The sequence below is a fragment of the Zootoca vivipara genome, chromosome 14 (genome assembly GCF_963506605.1).
Source record: "Zootoca vivipara chromosome 14, rZooViv1.1, whole genome shotgun sequence".
Classification (NCBI taxonomy): domain Eukaryota; kingdom Metazoa; phylum Chordata; class Lepidosauria; order Squamata; family Lacertidae; genus Zootoca; species Zootoca vivipara.
The window spans coordinates 26331191-26347525 of record NC_083289.1 but is presented as its reverse complement, the minus strand read 5'-3'; the positions used below and the strand labels follow the sequence as shown (position 1 = coordinate 26347525).

The 16335-nt window shown below is 44.7% G+C and overlaps 1 protein-coding gene across 1 annotated transcript; it reads left to right on the top strand.

Moving 5' to 3' along the window:
* The first annotated feature begins 428 nt into the window (after positions 1 to 428).
* CLN6 (CLN6 transmembrane ER protein) lies at positions 429 to 15214 on the top strand. Its single transcript, XM_035131661.2, has 7 exons — positions 429 to 763; positions 3880 to 3994; positions 4728 to 4826; positions 6796 to 6984; positions 7078 to 7133; positions 12369 to 12494; positions 13366 to 15214. Exons 1-7 carry the CDS (start codon positions 435 to 437, stop codon positions 13655 to 13657), a joined length of 1206 nt encoding a protein of 401 aa, XP_034987552.2. The 5' UTR covers positions 429 to 434; the 3' UTR covers positions 13658 to 15214.
* The last annotated feature ends 1121 nt before the right edge of the window (positions 15215 to 16335 follow it).

Here is a 16335-nt window from a genome sequence, read left to right as displayed (position 1 = left end):
CTTAACCTGAAGCGTACTTAACTTGAAGCGAACTTTCCCATTGAAAGTAATGGAAAGTGGATTGATCCGTTCCAGACGGGTCCGTGGAGTACTTAAACTGAAAGTACTCAAACCGGCGTACTTAGACTGAGGTATGACTGTAATGAGATCCTTGTGGGAAAGTGGCTGGGCAGTTTCTGAATAAAAAAATAATAACAGGATGACAAAAATGCTAGGATCCAAAGGGAAAGCTTGTGCTGTGATAAGGCCCGCTTTTTAAAGCGAATCTTAAAGTGGCATAAGAGTGCTTTTAAACGTCTGGCGTGGTTGTAAGCAGTCTATCCAGCGGTTGCCAAGGACTCCAACTCCCAACAGCCTCCTCGCACAGCTAATGCTGAGGGATGATGGGAGTTGGAGTCCGGCCACCCCTGGCGGGCAACGAGCAGACCTAGAGCATGTGCAGAGTTCCTTTCCGCCTTCTGGCGTTCCCGTGCCTCTCCCGTGCGCAAAGGCGCGCAGCCACTGCTGTTGGTGATGGCGACGGCCGGGCGCTGCTGAGCCTGGGAAGAGGCGGGCCCTGCCCTGCCCCGGCCGCTTGGCCCCGCCTCGCCCCCTCCCCGCCCTCCTCCTTTCCCGGGCGAGCATGGAGAGCCGCGGCTGAGAGGAAGGCTCCCGAGTTCGGGGGCGCCTGCAGGAGACACGCTAGGCCAGGCAGCCCCAGCGCCCTCCCCATGTCGGGCGTGCGGAGGCGGCAGGCGGCCGCGGGGGTCTCGTCGTCGGGCAGGTGAGTCGCCCCTCAGAAAAGGGGAGGTGCTCCCAACCCAGCACCCTGCAAGCCCTTCCCCCCCCCGGGTGCTGCCCGTTGGTCCAGCCGCTCAGGAGGCTGCTTGGGCTCGGTCTTTGCAAGCGCGGAGAGACGTAGGTCTCTGCCCCGAAGGCGCTGCAGCGCTTCTCTGTTGCGCCGGGCAGAGATTGAGAAGGGCGCCTCGGGAAGCCGCCCTCGCTGGGGCAGGCAGGACAGAGAGAGTGGAGCCTCGCAGGCGGGAGACCACTTGCTCCAAAGTGCGGCCAGAATCAGGGCCTTTGATTAGGGACCCTCCCCACATTTGCACAATATCTTGGCATCGCTTGCGGTTTAAACGGTGTTTCGCAACGCCGACTTCTTTGCATGGAATCGTTTTAGGTGCGGGCGGATTTCCCCCGCCCACCCCACATTTTGCAAGGCTGGTTCTTATCTGTGGTGAAATCCTTACAGTACTGTACTTTGAAGGGGGACAAAATATTTCCCTGAGCAGGCAGGTCTTGTCCCCTCGCGGCGGAATAAGTCGTGCAAGGCATGACAGTAGCAGGAATTAATGAAAGGCCTCTCTTATAAGCCCCGAGGATCAACGACTTTCCTCGCCGATATTTTTTTTTTAATACTGTATGGAATTAATCCGTGTTCTGAGACAGTCCCAGAAAATCTCATGCTTTTCCTAGAATAAATTTCTGCAACCCACTTGCCACGCTCTAGCAGAGTTTCCAAACGGAAACATTTTTGTCTTGGTGCTGATGTATACCGGTATTTTAACTTTGTTTTATTATGAAAATATGCGGTTGTTTGTCTGTGAACCGCCTCGGTAATTCCTATTTGTAATGAAAGCTGGTACATAAATTCCTTGAATTGACTAATAAATTGTATGCATTTTTGAAAGCCTTCCACCAACACCAGCACCCTGAAAAATTCTTTTATTTCCAGTCTGCATCATATCACGTTTTTTAAAAACCAACTGAAGTTCTGTAGAAGACTTCAGCCCTCTGAGGGCAGTATCTGGGACCTTCTCTGTGGAGTTCAAATTTAAATTAGACTAGATTCAGCTCTAGAATTCCAGAACCATCCCATACTTAGTTAATGAATCTGTTAGGTGTCTCTCTCACTTGTTATATTTTAATTTAATTCTTCATTCAAGACAATTTGTGTAATGTTTAATTACAATCTTATCCGAGCGCATCTGTGTCTAAATAAATGACAAGAAGGCTTTTATGGGCAAAGCAGCCTTCCCCAACCTAGTTTTAAGTCCCCCCGCCCCCACCAATATTTGGCTTCCATCAGGCCCAGCCGGCACAGCTTTAGTCCAAAACATCTGGAGGGCAGCACTTTGGGAAAGGTTGCATCTAAGCTAAGGTTACCAGATTTTTTTCCAGTGAATCTGGGGACACTTTTCAACTTCCTACTAAATAGATGGACTTTGTCGGGGGACTGATTTGTAAATCTGGGGACTGTCCCCGGGAAATGGGAACGTCTGGTGACCTTAATCTAAGCATAGAAAGCCCCTCTCTTTGTCTCCCCATAAAACATGCATTAAAGTTGACTTTCCACACTAGGAGGCAGCAGTGCTTCTGAATATAGCCAGTTGTTGGAAACCATGGGAGGGAAGAGGGCTTTTGTGCTGGGGTCCTGCTTGTGGGCTTCCAGCAGGCACTGTGAGAACAGGATGCTGGACTAAATGGGCCACTGGCCTGATCCAGCAGGGTTCTTATATGATGAGCTTCTTGAGTAAGAGACAAGAGACCTCTGATGAGGAGGTACAGCCATCTCAAGAGACATGAGTTTTGTGGCACTTTAAAGATGGAGGATGTCTCTCAGGGGCTGCTAACCCTGATGCCCGTGTTCTTCCTCCACCATCAGTGGTAGTGATGCTTCTGAATACCAGTTGCTGCAAACTGCAGGAGGGGAAAATGCTCTTGTGCTCAGGTCCTGCCTGAGAGCTTCCCACAGGCATCTTTTTGGCCACTGAATAGGATGCTGGATGGGGCCCCTGATGCAAGGCCCTTCTGACATTCTCGGTGTAGCCAAAGGCTTTTGTTGACTAGAGCCCACTAAATGCTCTGAATTATTTGTCAGAGAAGAGCTGGTTTTACCTAGTAAAACAGGGCATTGGGGTTAACTGGCAGAAATCAGGAGAACTTGAGTTTACCAAAGATGGTCCAACAGGTGACTAATTCCACTTTTGGTTGGCCAAGGTATAATCTTTTCCCCACCCACCACCCCAGTATTTTGACATAACCCTACTGCAACTTTCACCAACATGCCTCCCTCCAAAAGTTTCTGAATCTAGCTTCCACCAGGCCCACATCAAGGCCATTGGGATGATGGGGGTTGTAGTCCAAAACATCTGGAGGGTGCCAGCTTGGGGAAGGTTGCTCTGTTGCATTGAGTACCACCGGTTAACCCTGCGTGGGTGTGAAAATGCAGCTTCCTTTTGTTTGAAGTTGTGTTCGTAAGTTGCACGTAAGATTACTACTATTTAATGTATTTATAACCCACCTTTCTCCCAAGCTGGGTTCCAAGGCAGCTTCCAACATTTAAAAACATTGTAAAATGCAAAATTATTTTTTAAAAAAACTTCCTAAAATCATTAAAATATATCAAAACGTGTTTTAGAACCAGCAATTGAAGTACAATTTGCCCAGTAATCATCAGTCTGAACAGGAAGGTGGAAGGATAACAAAGGCCAGCAGAAGGATAACAAAGAAGGAGCCAGTCTGACCTCTCTTGGGAGGCAATATGGGGGCATCCACAGAAAAGACACCCTCTCATGTGACCACCAACCTTGCCTCTGATGGTTGGAACTGAGAGAAAGTGCTCATCTTAGCACCCAGGCAAATTCATGTAGGGAGGTATAAGATTTCAGGTAATCCGGGCCCAAGTCATAAAGTGCTTTAGAGGTTCTGACCAGTACTTTGAATTGTGCCCACACAATTCAAAAGCACACAGACAGCTAACCAGTGAAGTTGTTTTCGCAGTGGAGTAACCTGTCTCCTGTCACTGGTCTTGAGTCAGCATTCTGGGCCAGCTGAAGCTTCCAAACACTTTTCAAAGTTCTTTCCTTACTATTGAATAACTGTTCTCCTTGGCAGGCATGGAGTGGCTCAAGAGGAAGACGCCTGCAGGAATCCCCGGTTTCATTTCGACTTGTGGTTTTATTTCACTCTGCAGAATTGGGTGCTGGATTTTGGGCGCCCCATTGCCATGGTGAGTGCCACTGCATTTGCATTACCATCCGGTGGTTGTTAAAAATGTGGGTTCCGGGCAGAAAGAGGTTGGTAACTCTATGTGACTGGGGGGGGGGGCGACGACAAATTTTGGTCACAGCATTTGGAGTTCCCCAGAACCGGAAATTGTGAGTTCCTCAGTTCCCCACGTTAGAGGATTTAGGACAGACAACAGAAAGCACACAGTGCCTTAGTTAAATTCTGGAATTCCATGTGGTGTAGTGATGGACCCCAACTTGGTTGGCTGTAAAAGGAATTTAGACAAGTTCATGGAGGGTAAGGTTACCCATGGCTAGTAGCCATGATGGCTGTGCTCAGTTGCCTTTGAATGGCAACTTCTGGGAATCACAAGTTGGGAGAGTGCTGTTGCAGCCAGGGACTTGCTCTGGGGCTCCCCTTTGAGGCATCTGTGAGAGCAGAATGCTGAATGAGATGGACCACTGACTTGACCTAGCTGCAGGACTCTTCTTACATCCATAAATTCCTGGGAGTGGGGTGTAAATTCAATGAATGAATGAATGTGGTGGTCTCTTTTTCATTTACTGCAATCTCTGTTGGGCTTGGGTTTTGCTACACAAAAGCAGGAAGGAAATGGCTTTTGTGGCCAGCCCTGACAACAAGACCATATAATAGTATAAAACTAAAAAAGAAGTCCACTGCTCTAGGCTGCCAGTGATGAAACTCATCCCTTCTTCTGTTTTCCATTCTTTCAGATTGTGCTTCCATTGGAATGGTTTCCCCTGAACAAGCCAAGTGCTGGAGATTATTTTCACATGGCTTACAATGTCATAACACCCTTTATTCTTCTGAAGGTAAATTTTTGAGCTGTGTTCTTCTCTCATGTCTGCTGAGATCTGTTTGTGTGTTTTGGAAGGCTGAACAGCAGGAATAATGATCAGAGTGGAAAGTGAATTCTCTGAAACGATGGTGCTCAGAAGTAGTGCTGTGCTAAAATTTTATCCTGTTCACTTATTTGTGCCACCAGTTAATGAGAAAAGAAACTGCACCAGAGGAGAGAAAATTTCAGTGAAATTCTCATGGGTGGCATGCGGGGTTGCTGTTGTGCTCACCTTACTCTTGAGATTGTACATGCAAGTCTGTTCTTTCATTCTGCAAATCTTCTTGCCAGTGGTCTACTTCACAGCTTTCTTAGGTGACCGCTCTCTGGTTAAAAGTTCAGGGGGAAACATCATACAGTAGCTCCTCCTGTGTAGCTTTTTCAGAGCAGGAGGCTGCAGAAACATTTACTGGAGAGAGAAACACAAATGGCACCTCTCAATGGCATAGTAAGCTCAAATCCCCACACCTGTTGAAATTCTAAAGTGCCGTGTTAATGAGGTAGAACTATGGAAGACTCTTGTGGCTAAGGACGAAAACTTTTACGAAATCGGAGGACAGATTTTGGCTTCTCGGAACACACACTGATAACAGTCAAATGTCACTGTTAACATGGTAGAGGTTCATGATTGTGATGGGTGTCGTCACGTAGTGCTGCTTGCATTTCGCATCATCGGTTTAAAAATGACAATAGCTCTCCAAGAAGCATGCTACTGATGGAAAATGCCAAACTTGGGTTTGGCATTTCGGAGCCCAGCAAAGTAAACTCAGCCATGGTAGCATTCACCAATGACAGCCTTCCCCAAGCTTTTGATGTTGTTAGGCTCTGACTACCATAATCCCTAACCATTGGTGGCCAGATCTTCTGGGTTTGCGGAGTTCAGAGCATCTGGAATGCACCTGGTTGGGGAAAGCTGGTCCATGAAATATTAGACGGCATAACTGCAAATGCTTGCTATAAGTAAAGCAGCTTTTCTCTGGCAGAAAACTGGGGCTAAGTAATTAATAATACTTAGCATTTTTCTAGCATTTTTTTTTTAGTGATCACATATGTGATCTTGCTATAATCCCTACAGCAGCTATGCGATGTAGCCCAAATGATTCAGCAAAATAAGCTGTCGGAGCAACCTGCTTTTGAGTGTCTGTTCTCAGAGATAAAACATTCAGATAACAATTGTGTCAGAATAACCACATACAAAAGGTCTTGTTCAAATGCAAGCAGGTGGGTGACAATTGCTTGTGAGCCGAATAGATGCCCATTACAAGGTAAGTTTATATAGGTGTGTGTGAACACATTTGGGTCTTTGGAACTAGCAAGGATGTTTTCTGCAGTAGTTAGGTCAGTGTGAATGTTTAGGTTTCTGAACCGTAGGAACTGGAATTGCTCTCTTTCCCTGGCTTCAACTCTTAACATAAGTTAATTTGAGACCAGTCTCATCGTTTCATTCTGCCTTACATGACTTAATGGCCGGCATTGCCTTTTAAATTTGATATGAAATTGCATTTCAAGAGCTTTGCAGATTGGGGTGGGGGTGGAACAGCCACTGGTTGTGGGGCACAGGAACACTCTCAAATAGCGCAGTGGAGGCAATGGAATTGGCCGCTTCTACTGAGTGGTGTTTTTGATCCTTCAGGCTAATGAATAACAATCAATTGCTTTGATGTGGAAAGGGTGGTTGGATTAGTTGCAGGTCAGTGGAGGCTGCAGTTCTGCTTTTTAATTTTAATTTTTAAAAATAGTCCTATCCTTTAGGAAACAAATGAAATTAAAAATAAATGAAATTTAAAAAAATCATTGGAACCCAAGAACTGTGAGTCCTGTCTACAGGATGTTTCCAGCTCTTGCCGGAGGAAGAGGGGTGTGTGTGTGTGTGTGTGTGTGTGTGTGTGTAGGGCAGGGTCTGATTGTCTCTCCATGTTCTTGAGAGGAGTTTCCCATTGCAGCTCATCGAACGGTCCCCCAAAACTCTCCCACGGTCCATGGTGTACATCTGCATCATCACCTTCGTCATGGGAGCCAGCATTCACCTGGTAGGGGACTCTGTCAACCATCGGCTGATCTTCAGTGGCTACCAGCTCCACCTGTCCGTCCGGGAGAACCCCATCATCAAAAACCTCAAACCGGAGACTCTGGTAATGAGGGGCTTTGGTGCTTCCCGTCTGCTTTGTGTCTGCTGCTAGCTGGGACACTTTCCTTGGCTTGACTCTCATTTCCTTCCTTTCCAGATTGATTCATTTGAACTGCTGTATTATTATGATGAATATCTGGGCCATTCAATGTGGTAAGTAAATTGCAGGGCGTTTCCCAAGCATCAGGTTGGGGTATTGGTGTTCCTCTCCCCCCACTTTTCTTGGAGGAGAAAACACCACTCAACAACAACAATTCCTAATTTATTTCATAAAATCTATAAACGATTTAATTGCAAAAACAACAACAACACCAAAAGCAGCTTAAAGAGAATAAAACAATAACATCATCAGTAAAAACAACTCTTTAAAATATTCAAGGGATAAAATCAGTAATAAACTAAAAACACATTAAATCAATCATCAACATTTACATCTCTTGGTAGGCTTGTCTAAACAAAAATGTTTTTAGCAGGTATCAAAGGGAGTACAGTGAAGGCATCTGCCTGATGTCAAGAGGCAGGGAGTTCCAAAGTGCAAGTGTTGCCATACTAAAAGATCAAGTTCTTACAAATGTGGAACGGATATTATGTGGCACTTGTAATGGGGCCAGTTCCACCAATCGAAGCAGTTGAGTGAGCATTAGGGTGATGACTTTTTTACAACCTCATTTCCCTGTATCATAATTTGATGAGCTTTCATTAAAGATAAAATCTTACTTTCAAAGAGATTTGATTTTTTTAAAAAAACTCACGCACAAAATGATTTTAAAAAATTTATTAGGTTTTTTTTACCATTTTTGAAGTCACTGTAAGCAAATATAAAATTGAACCCAAGCTTTAGAGTCACACACCATATATAAGATGACTGGGTGTATAAGACAACCCCCAACTTTTCCAGTTAAAATATAGAGTTTGAGATATACTCGCCGTTTAAGAAATATGACTCGGCATATAAGACGACCCCTGACTTTTTAGAAGATTTTCCTGGGTTAAAAAGTAGTCTTATACACAGGAATATACAGTATACAGTGGAACCTCGGTTTATGAACACATCGGTTTATGAATTTTCGGTTTATGAACGCCGCAGACCCATCTGGAACGGATTAATTCACTTTCCATTACTTTTAATGGGAAAGTTCGCTTCAGTTTATGAACGCTTCAGTTTATTAACAGACTTCCGGAACCAATTACACCCATGTTTCAGTTTATGAACGCTTCAGTTTAAGTACTCCGCGGACCCGTCTGGAACAGATTAATCCACTTTCCATTACTTTCAATGGGAAAGTTCGCTTCAGTTTATGAACGGTTACTCCGCGGACCATCTGGAACGGATTAATCCACTTTCCATTACTTTCAATGGGAAAGTTCGCTTCAGTTTATGAACGCTTCAGTTTATGAACAGACTTCCGGAACCAATTGTGTTCATAAACCGAGGTACCACTGTATACAACATTATATAGGGTCATCAAACACACAAGCTTTTTAAAGCTGCAGTAACAGTATAGACGCCACTAGAGGACGATGTTTTGCTACCTCTCCTGTAGGTTCTTTTCCCAGCATGCCCGGCAGGGTCTGCTGGCTGAGTTTTGAGGTCCCCAAAAGGGGCTTTTACCTTGCACAGGTGTGACATTTGTATACCCTATGTTGCTAAGATCACTCCCCATTGAGGAATGTGGCGTTGTGTCCAAATTTGATACGAAATATATATAGAATTCTTAATACAATTTTATAAAATGGTAAAACGGCATACAAAAAAAATTAAAAATGGTTTGTGCGTAACCTTTTTTAATATTTCAATGGAATATACCTCATTTTAGTCATTAATAGGCAAAAGTTCATCCATTTGTGCTACAGGAAATGATTTTTGAGGGGGGAAATGAAAAAGTCATCACCCTACTGCACATCTCTTCTGGCATGATCCCTAGTGGGGTGCTTTTTACAGATCTCTCTCTCTCCCACAATTTTATTTTTTTTGGAGGGGGCGTGTTTCTCATCCTCCATTAACAGTAGCATAAGAAGCCCGTTTCTGGTTGTGTCCACATTTTGTTCTCAAATAGTCCTGACAGGAGGAAGGCGTGATTTTAGAAGGCACATATATAAATGATCCTCCACTGGAAAGTAGAAGGGGGAGCAGCAGTAAGGACCCAAAACGAAATGAGCATTCTGGATTTAACAGCGATAGGCAGCTTGAACGGATAACCTTTTCTTCTGTTGCGTGTGTTCCCTGGTAAAATTGGTGACATTTATCCCTGGCTAATATGCGGCAGAATTTGGCACAGAGAGACTTGACGTCATTGGTTCTGGTTATTGACCTGTGATGCTAGCCACTGCCCGGGGTGCAGAAGGAGCAGTGAAATGTTGTTGCTGCCTCTTAACTTCTGCATAAGACCCGGAAGATGGCAGCTTGCATGAGAGGCCCCCTTGCGCTTTTCTCCTTAAGCCATTCCTCCTAACCAGTTCCACACAGACTTCTCTCTCTGACCTCCCCAGAAGCTCTGTTTTATCTCCCAAATCAATTGTGCTTTCTTTCATTCATGTGGCCAGCTGATGAAGACTAATCGAAACAGGGCCTTGTCCTGATGTTGATGCTTACTGGAATTTATCCTGAATAAAACTCAGCTGCAATTAGATAACAAACCGAGCATCTAAGCCAGCCTCTGCTTTTACTTCATTAAGAGCTAGGGTTAAAGTTAGTGGGTAGTTAGAACAGCCTTCCCCACCAACTGGGGATGATGGGAGTTGTAATCCAAGACATCTGGAGGACAAATTCACAGAGGAGAGGGCTGTCATTGGGTAGTGGCCACAATGGCTGTTCTCCACCTCCACATTTGGAGGCAGCAATGCTTCTGAATGCCACTTGCTGGAAACCATAGGAAGCGAGAGGACTCTTTTGCTTAGGTCCTGCATGTAGGTTTCCCGCTGGCTTCTGGGTGGCCACTGTGAGAAGAGGATGCTGAAATAGATGAGCCACTGGCCTGATCCAGGCAGACAATTCTTATAAGGGCACCACACTGGGCAAGGCTGGCTGGCTCGCTGAATGAATGAATGAATGAATGAATGAATGAATGAATGAATGAATGAATGAATGAATGAATGAACTTCCCAGCTCTCAGGGCTGTAAGGAGCAGCTTGAAACCATCTGCAGAGGACCTGGTCAGATCTCTGGGAAAGGGGACAGAGCACAGACAGGCCCCCCACCTTTACTACCACAGTGCTTTTGTTCAGAGACTTCGCCCAGTCTTCATGTTGTTACAGCTGAAGCAAAGAACCCCTCTTTTCTGCGTTAAATCTGGGGAGGTGTCTGTTTTTTTGTTTTGTTTTTTGTGAGCAAGCCACAGAATTTTAGTTTGCTTTCTAACATACATTGCATATGTGAGAGGACTTCATCCATTTTAGCAATAAACATATTTGGAGAAAGAAATCAAAGCTCCCGTCACTTAACAGGCACTTTTACTTTATGCAACTCAGGAATGGGCTGTATTTGTTTGGCGTACACCATTTAGAACATGGTAATGCAATGCAGAAAGGACGTGGGATCAGATCTAGGCAAACATGCACGTCTCCAGATGGTTCCATTCCTTTAGTAAGCTTGTAGGCTGACACCTCTCAAGGATACGTAGCATGGTAAAATATTCTACCATCTCCTCTCCTATGTCCCAATTTCCCCTTAGTTCAACTCAAGTGGATTTCATCTCATTCTAAAGGCAAACTTGTCCGAAGATGGCAGTGTAATACCATTCTGCTTGCAGGCAAACGAGCGCTAATCATTATAGTTGGTGCTCCAATACTGACGAATCCTATGCTATTTATGTTAAACCATTGCACCCAAGCCAAAATGTCCCCCATGGGCAGTTGGTGGCCAGCAGCATTCACACAAAGTTTTTATTTAAAATGTCCATGGCGAAAACAGGAATATCTATATAGTAGTTTTTGAAAAGTTCAGTTTCGTTCTAGTTTGTAAGTCCACTGCTTTAGGTAAATGGAATTCCTACCACACTGCTCTTACTCAGATTTCAGTACATTTTCTTCAAAATTTGTATAGTATTACAACATGTAAGCACAGTGAGCATACTCTGTCATGGACAGGAAATGGCTTCAGTTGGAATGACATATTGGCAAACAAAACTCCTTTGTGTTATGTTCTCTTGCTAGCAGAACTCATACAAACAAGGATCAAGCAGATGAAGGGGTGGTTCAGCTAGAGAGTGGTCTTGTATGTGATACAATTTCGCCATAAACAGAGGCAGCTCTTCAACATCTGATAAACACTTGACTCCACAGTAGAATCAGGGCAAAATTCAGCTGGTCCATGTTGGGCAACGACCTTGAGAGAGCACTTTTATAGCTGCAAGTGTACAATTCTGGCTCATCGGAACACCTAAATTTCATTCTTCTATCGCCATAGGATTTGAGAATACACAGCAGCAATCACCTTGCTTGGTTCTCGCAGTGCCAACACACTGGAGTCCCAACTGATAGGAGGCTTCTGGTCTCAATGGTATTCCTGAAACTTCTAATTAATCAGAGCCTGCAGAGCTTCAGTGGAAAGTTCTCCGTGATGAGGTGATTGTCATGCAAGAGGACGACGACATTAACTTCAAATTCAACTTTGAAGTTTGTGGTTTCCAGGGTGGGGCAGGTGAAGAGTCTGGGGAATACCATGTAGATTGGAATAGGAAGATTTCTACAGACATCTCCGTCAGCAATCTGAATATTCTGAATCTCAGTGGCATCTCTAGCATAACCTTCAGCACAACCACAGGTTTCCACTCGTACCAACTGGAGTTCAATACTCTGAATCGCAGCATCCGAGTTGACCACCACAAGCTCCCCTGTGAGGGGCTGTGTTATGATGCAGTTTGTAGAGTTGAGATGGCCTCTTATGAGAAACTTTGGGAGCAACGCCCTCTCTTTCACATTCTGTAGAGTCTCAGGAGTAATAGTAAAGTCCACTGGGCTTGGGGTTGGTTTACCTTTCTGAGGCTGGATGTTGACAAAAACTCCATGGTAGGTTTCATAGAGAACTTTGTTCCCCTTCACTTGCAGTGGAAACTCAAAAGGAATTTCTGTTTTACCACTGGGCAGTTTTCCAGGTTTTACCATTTCGACAGTACTGTTAATAAGCTGAATAGGCTTAACAGAATTGCAGAAGGCTTCAAACACACCAACACTTTTGGCACTCAACTGCAGGTTGACAGATCCTTCCATTGTTAAGGAGATACCCTGGTGCTGAACTGCATCCTTACTTGTTATGACCACCACTCCAGTGAGAACTTCCCCACAATGGTACAGCTTGTTCGCCCGCTTGATCTTGATATCCAGCTCTGGGGAGGTGTCTGTTGACAGTGTCCGCTGATGGCTCTGCTGCAATTGTGTTCCCTCTCGCAGGTACATCCCTTTCTTCCTTATCCTGTGCATCTATTTTTCCGGCTGCTTCATCCCAATTAAAGAAGAGCAGCAGAGGATACCTGTGTCTGCTTTACTCCTCATTGGGCCCAGCAGCCTCTATTACTGGTAAGTGAGCCAGGTGTGGCTTTGGAGAGGGGGAGGAAGGGGAAGTCAATTAGATGCTACAGAGCTCATGAGGCCATGGATGCATCACCAGGGGATGGGCAGCCAGTGTTCAAAGGCATCCTGAATCTTAAACCAAGATCCCTAGTTGTAACTTGGAAGAGTAGAAATTGTTACTCTTAAGTAACACGCGTCTGTTTTTAATTGTTTTTCTGGAACATTGTTTTTCTTCAAGGTTTTGCTGGTGCTGCTTTTAACTGTGGTGTAAAGTTGTCCTAGATCAGTGGTTCCCAAAGAGCATGGTACAGCCCCTTTGGGTGGGGGGGGGAACGCTAAAAGGCAGGGGGCACTGGAGGTGTAAATGACTATCAGACCTTGAAAAGCTGGTATCCCTGAATCAAGTTCATCAGTTTTGTTGAATTAATTAAGGTAGATAGCTTTACTTGGTTTTTAAAAAAATAATTCTGCAATTAATAACCGTTTTGAATTTTATTGTGTTCTTATCTTCCTTAGAGGGTCAGGCAAACTGCTATTCTGAATCATGCTTTTTATAGGGTAGGGGACCTACTAGGTATGAGTTCATGGAACCAAGGGGACAGTGGCCTGAAAAAGTTTGGGAAACGCTGGTCTAGATCATTTCAATAGTTATCACAACTACTGTCTGCAACCTGCCTTGATTCAGATTTCGTACAGCAAGGCAGGGCACAAACATCAGAAATAAACTGTGTGCTGGGAAGCCAACCTGGGAGACCTCTTACCTGAGAGGCATCTTCTTCCAGTGCTGAATGTCATCGCCTTCCCCATCCGCCTGCTTCCTCTTCCCTGCTGTATGAAGAAGCTCTCTGACCCACGTCCCTTTCCCCCCTACTTGCAGGTACCTTGTCACGGAAGGGCAGATCTTCATCCTCTTCATTTTCACCTTCTTTGCCCTGATGGCTCTGGTGATGCACCAGAAGCGGAAAGGCTTGCTCATGGACAGCAACGGACGCTTCCTTTTCTACTCTTTCATCATCACACTGGTATTGATCGCCCTGTGGGTCGGCTGGCTCTGGAACGACAAGATCCTCAGGAAGAAGTACCCTGGAGTCATCTACATTCCGGAACCGTGGGCTTTTTACACCTTGCACATGAGTAACCTGCACTCTGCAAAGGGGGAGAGCATTTAACTGCTCTGTTGCAAGCACCATTGAAGAGGGGCATGATGTGTGCAGTGGATCAGGCCCACAGTACAGAGCAAGAGAAGTTCCTTTCTCCCCCCCGCCAAAAAAATAAATAAATTCAATGGCTAATCCTAACGTAGCTCAGATAAAGTGTTGCATTCTCGTCCTATGCAGGTTTACATGGAAACAAGCTCCACTGAGTTCCTTGGGGCCTACTTGCAAATAAAGCCAGGCCTACTCAGAAATAAATGCTATTAAATTCAGTGAGGCTTCATGCCCACATAAATTGGGTTAGGGTTGCAGCCTATGTCTGTTTAGGATCACAGCCTTAGTCTGTAATCAGGGCATGTGTGGGTTGTACAGAGAATTATTCACACCCATTGGGACCCACCATTGAACCTGAAATATTTGTCTGCTTGAGCTCTAGGTTTCTGAGTGTTCTTCATCCTTCTAGTTCCTATGGCTGATAAGGTAACCTTGTAAACACGTCAGCAGGGTCTGTGAGGATTTCAGAAGCCAGAGAGGATCATCTCCAGCAGGCCTCCCTTGGTCAGGGCAGGTTCAGTGCTATGCATACCCACCCTGTTCCCTGTTTTCCTTCCTGTGTCCTGCAGAATAAACTATGCAAAAGAGAAGTGAATTTGCTTCTTCTGTACAGTCTAGATTAGTTCTCGCTGCCTTTTTCTTAAAGCCCAGTGTTGGGAGAGCCCACCAATGTCTGGTTTTTGGTTTTGAGAGCAGCTACTGCTGGAAATTTCAGTGAATAAATTTTTTTGTTTTCTTTTTTTCTTCATCTTAATGGATTTTGAAATGCCCTCTGATCATTTGGCAAGAGGAAGAATACAGTGGTGCCTCGGTTTAAGTACACAATTGGTTCCGGAAGTCTGTACTTAACCTGAAGCATACTTAACCTGAAGCGAACTTTCCCATTGAAAGTAATGGAAAGTGGATTAATCCGTTCCAGACGGGTCCACAGAGTACTTAAACTGAAAGTACTCAAACCGAAGCGTACTTAAACCGAGGTATGACTGTACTGTAGATCCCACGGGACCCCACTTCTTAAATCACTCCATAGGGCCCTCCTGGGCGCACCAGCCGGAGGGCATCAGGTTGGGGAAGGCTGTAGAAGAGGCAGGTGTGTGCACGCACACACAAAGCTATGTTCAGAACCTGATCCTAAAGCAGAACCTCAAGAATGGCCACTGAGGCATATTGCACAGCTCTGATCAGGAAGGCTAAATTTCCGCCACTTTTCAAAATGGATGCTTCCTCCTTGCCGCATGTCCTCTTCGTTCCAATGTCTGTTGTCCTCTATGCTTTCCCTTCCCTTTGATACTCAGGTAAAAAATAATAATTCTAAGGGAGGTGCATGGTTATTTCTTCAAAACTTTTTAAGGACTTGTTGAGTAGAACTTTCCTTTGTAACCTCAAATTCCTGGACCGAACCTTCATTGACTGTTCGCCTTCCATGACTTTGCCTTGTGTACATTTATCCTGAGTGTGATCCAAACTAAGTGGATGTAAAAGAGTTTGTTGGCAGAGAAATAAAAGTTTGCTAAAGTCTTTGTGGGCTGAGATTTTATTTTTTTAAAAAAATAAATTGTTAATACAGACCAAGGTGGAATCTAGACACATAAGAAAAACACTGTGAAATGCTTTTTTAAAGCGTTTTGAAAAATACATTGAATTTGCCATAAGCTCACCATCGCCAACTAGTGTCACATTTGTATAATGCACTTAAAACATATTTGCAGCTATATAGCTGAGTCCCAAGTCTCCATTTCCTGAACCTGGCCTGATAGCTAACTGGCAGCCAGTGTAAGTCTTTCAGCTGCAGCATTATACAAGTGTTTAATAATAATAATAATAATAATAATAATAATACCGGTATATTGTTATTATTTATACCACGCCCATCTGGCCGGGTTCCCCCAGCCACTCTGGGCGGCTTCCAACAAAATATTAAAATACAGAAATCCATCAAACATTAAAAACATCCCTAAACAGGGCTGCCTTGGGTACAGGATGGTGCCCTGTGGCACCCAACGGCATAGTTGTCAGAGGGTCAAGAAATAATCACCCAGTGCTATTCTCTGAAATCAACCCTGAGATAGAAGTGGAACTGCTGCAAAACGGAACCTATTCAGCAGGATACCATGGCCAATGGTACCAAAAGCCACTGAGAAAACAACAAAGAATGACAGGGTCTCATCCCCCCTGTCCTCTCAATAAAAGTCATCCTTAAGGCAATCGAGCCTAATTCAATCCCGTAAAAGTCCCAGGCCTGAACCCGAATTGGAATGGGTCAATCTGATCAGTTTCATCCATGAGTACTTCCTTCCATGTGGGGTTGGGTGCCACAACCTTTCCCCCAAAAGGTATTTGCAACCAAGCAGTAGGGGTCCATGGACATTCTCAGAAGTGGTCATATTTCCACCTCTTTCAAGGGTATTTTACTTTAGGTTATGCAGCATGTTTGTTTGTTTAGCCAAACTTCCTTGTTTCCATTTGTTGAGGTGCTGAGAGCAATTGTCCCAAGCATAGTCACTATTCAGCTCAACTGGTTTGTAATTTAAAAAATAGCAAATTGAGACCACCTGGGGCAGACTTCTCTTGCTCTGCCACCATTAACCATCTCTCCTGCCTTCATGGCTAAGGCCCCCTCTGGAGAAAAACCTATCTAA

What these genes read in the sequence shown, in the direction of transcription:
- CLN6 (XM_035131661.2), top strand. Translation starts at nt 435, where the DNA reads ATGTGCAGAGTTCCTTTCCGCCTTCTGGCGTTCCCGTGCCTCTCCCGT. An exon ending in TTGGGCGCCCCATTGCCATG is followed by an intron (nt 3,995 to 4,727) that starts GTGAGTGCCACT and finishes CCATTCTTTCAG; the next exon opens with ATTGTGCTTCCATTGGAATG. An exon ending in ACCTCAAACCGGAGACTCTG is followed by an intron (nt 6,985 to 7,077) that starts GTAATGAGGGGC and finishes CTTCCTTTCCAG; the next exon opens with ATTGATTCATTTGAACTGCT.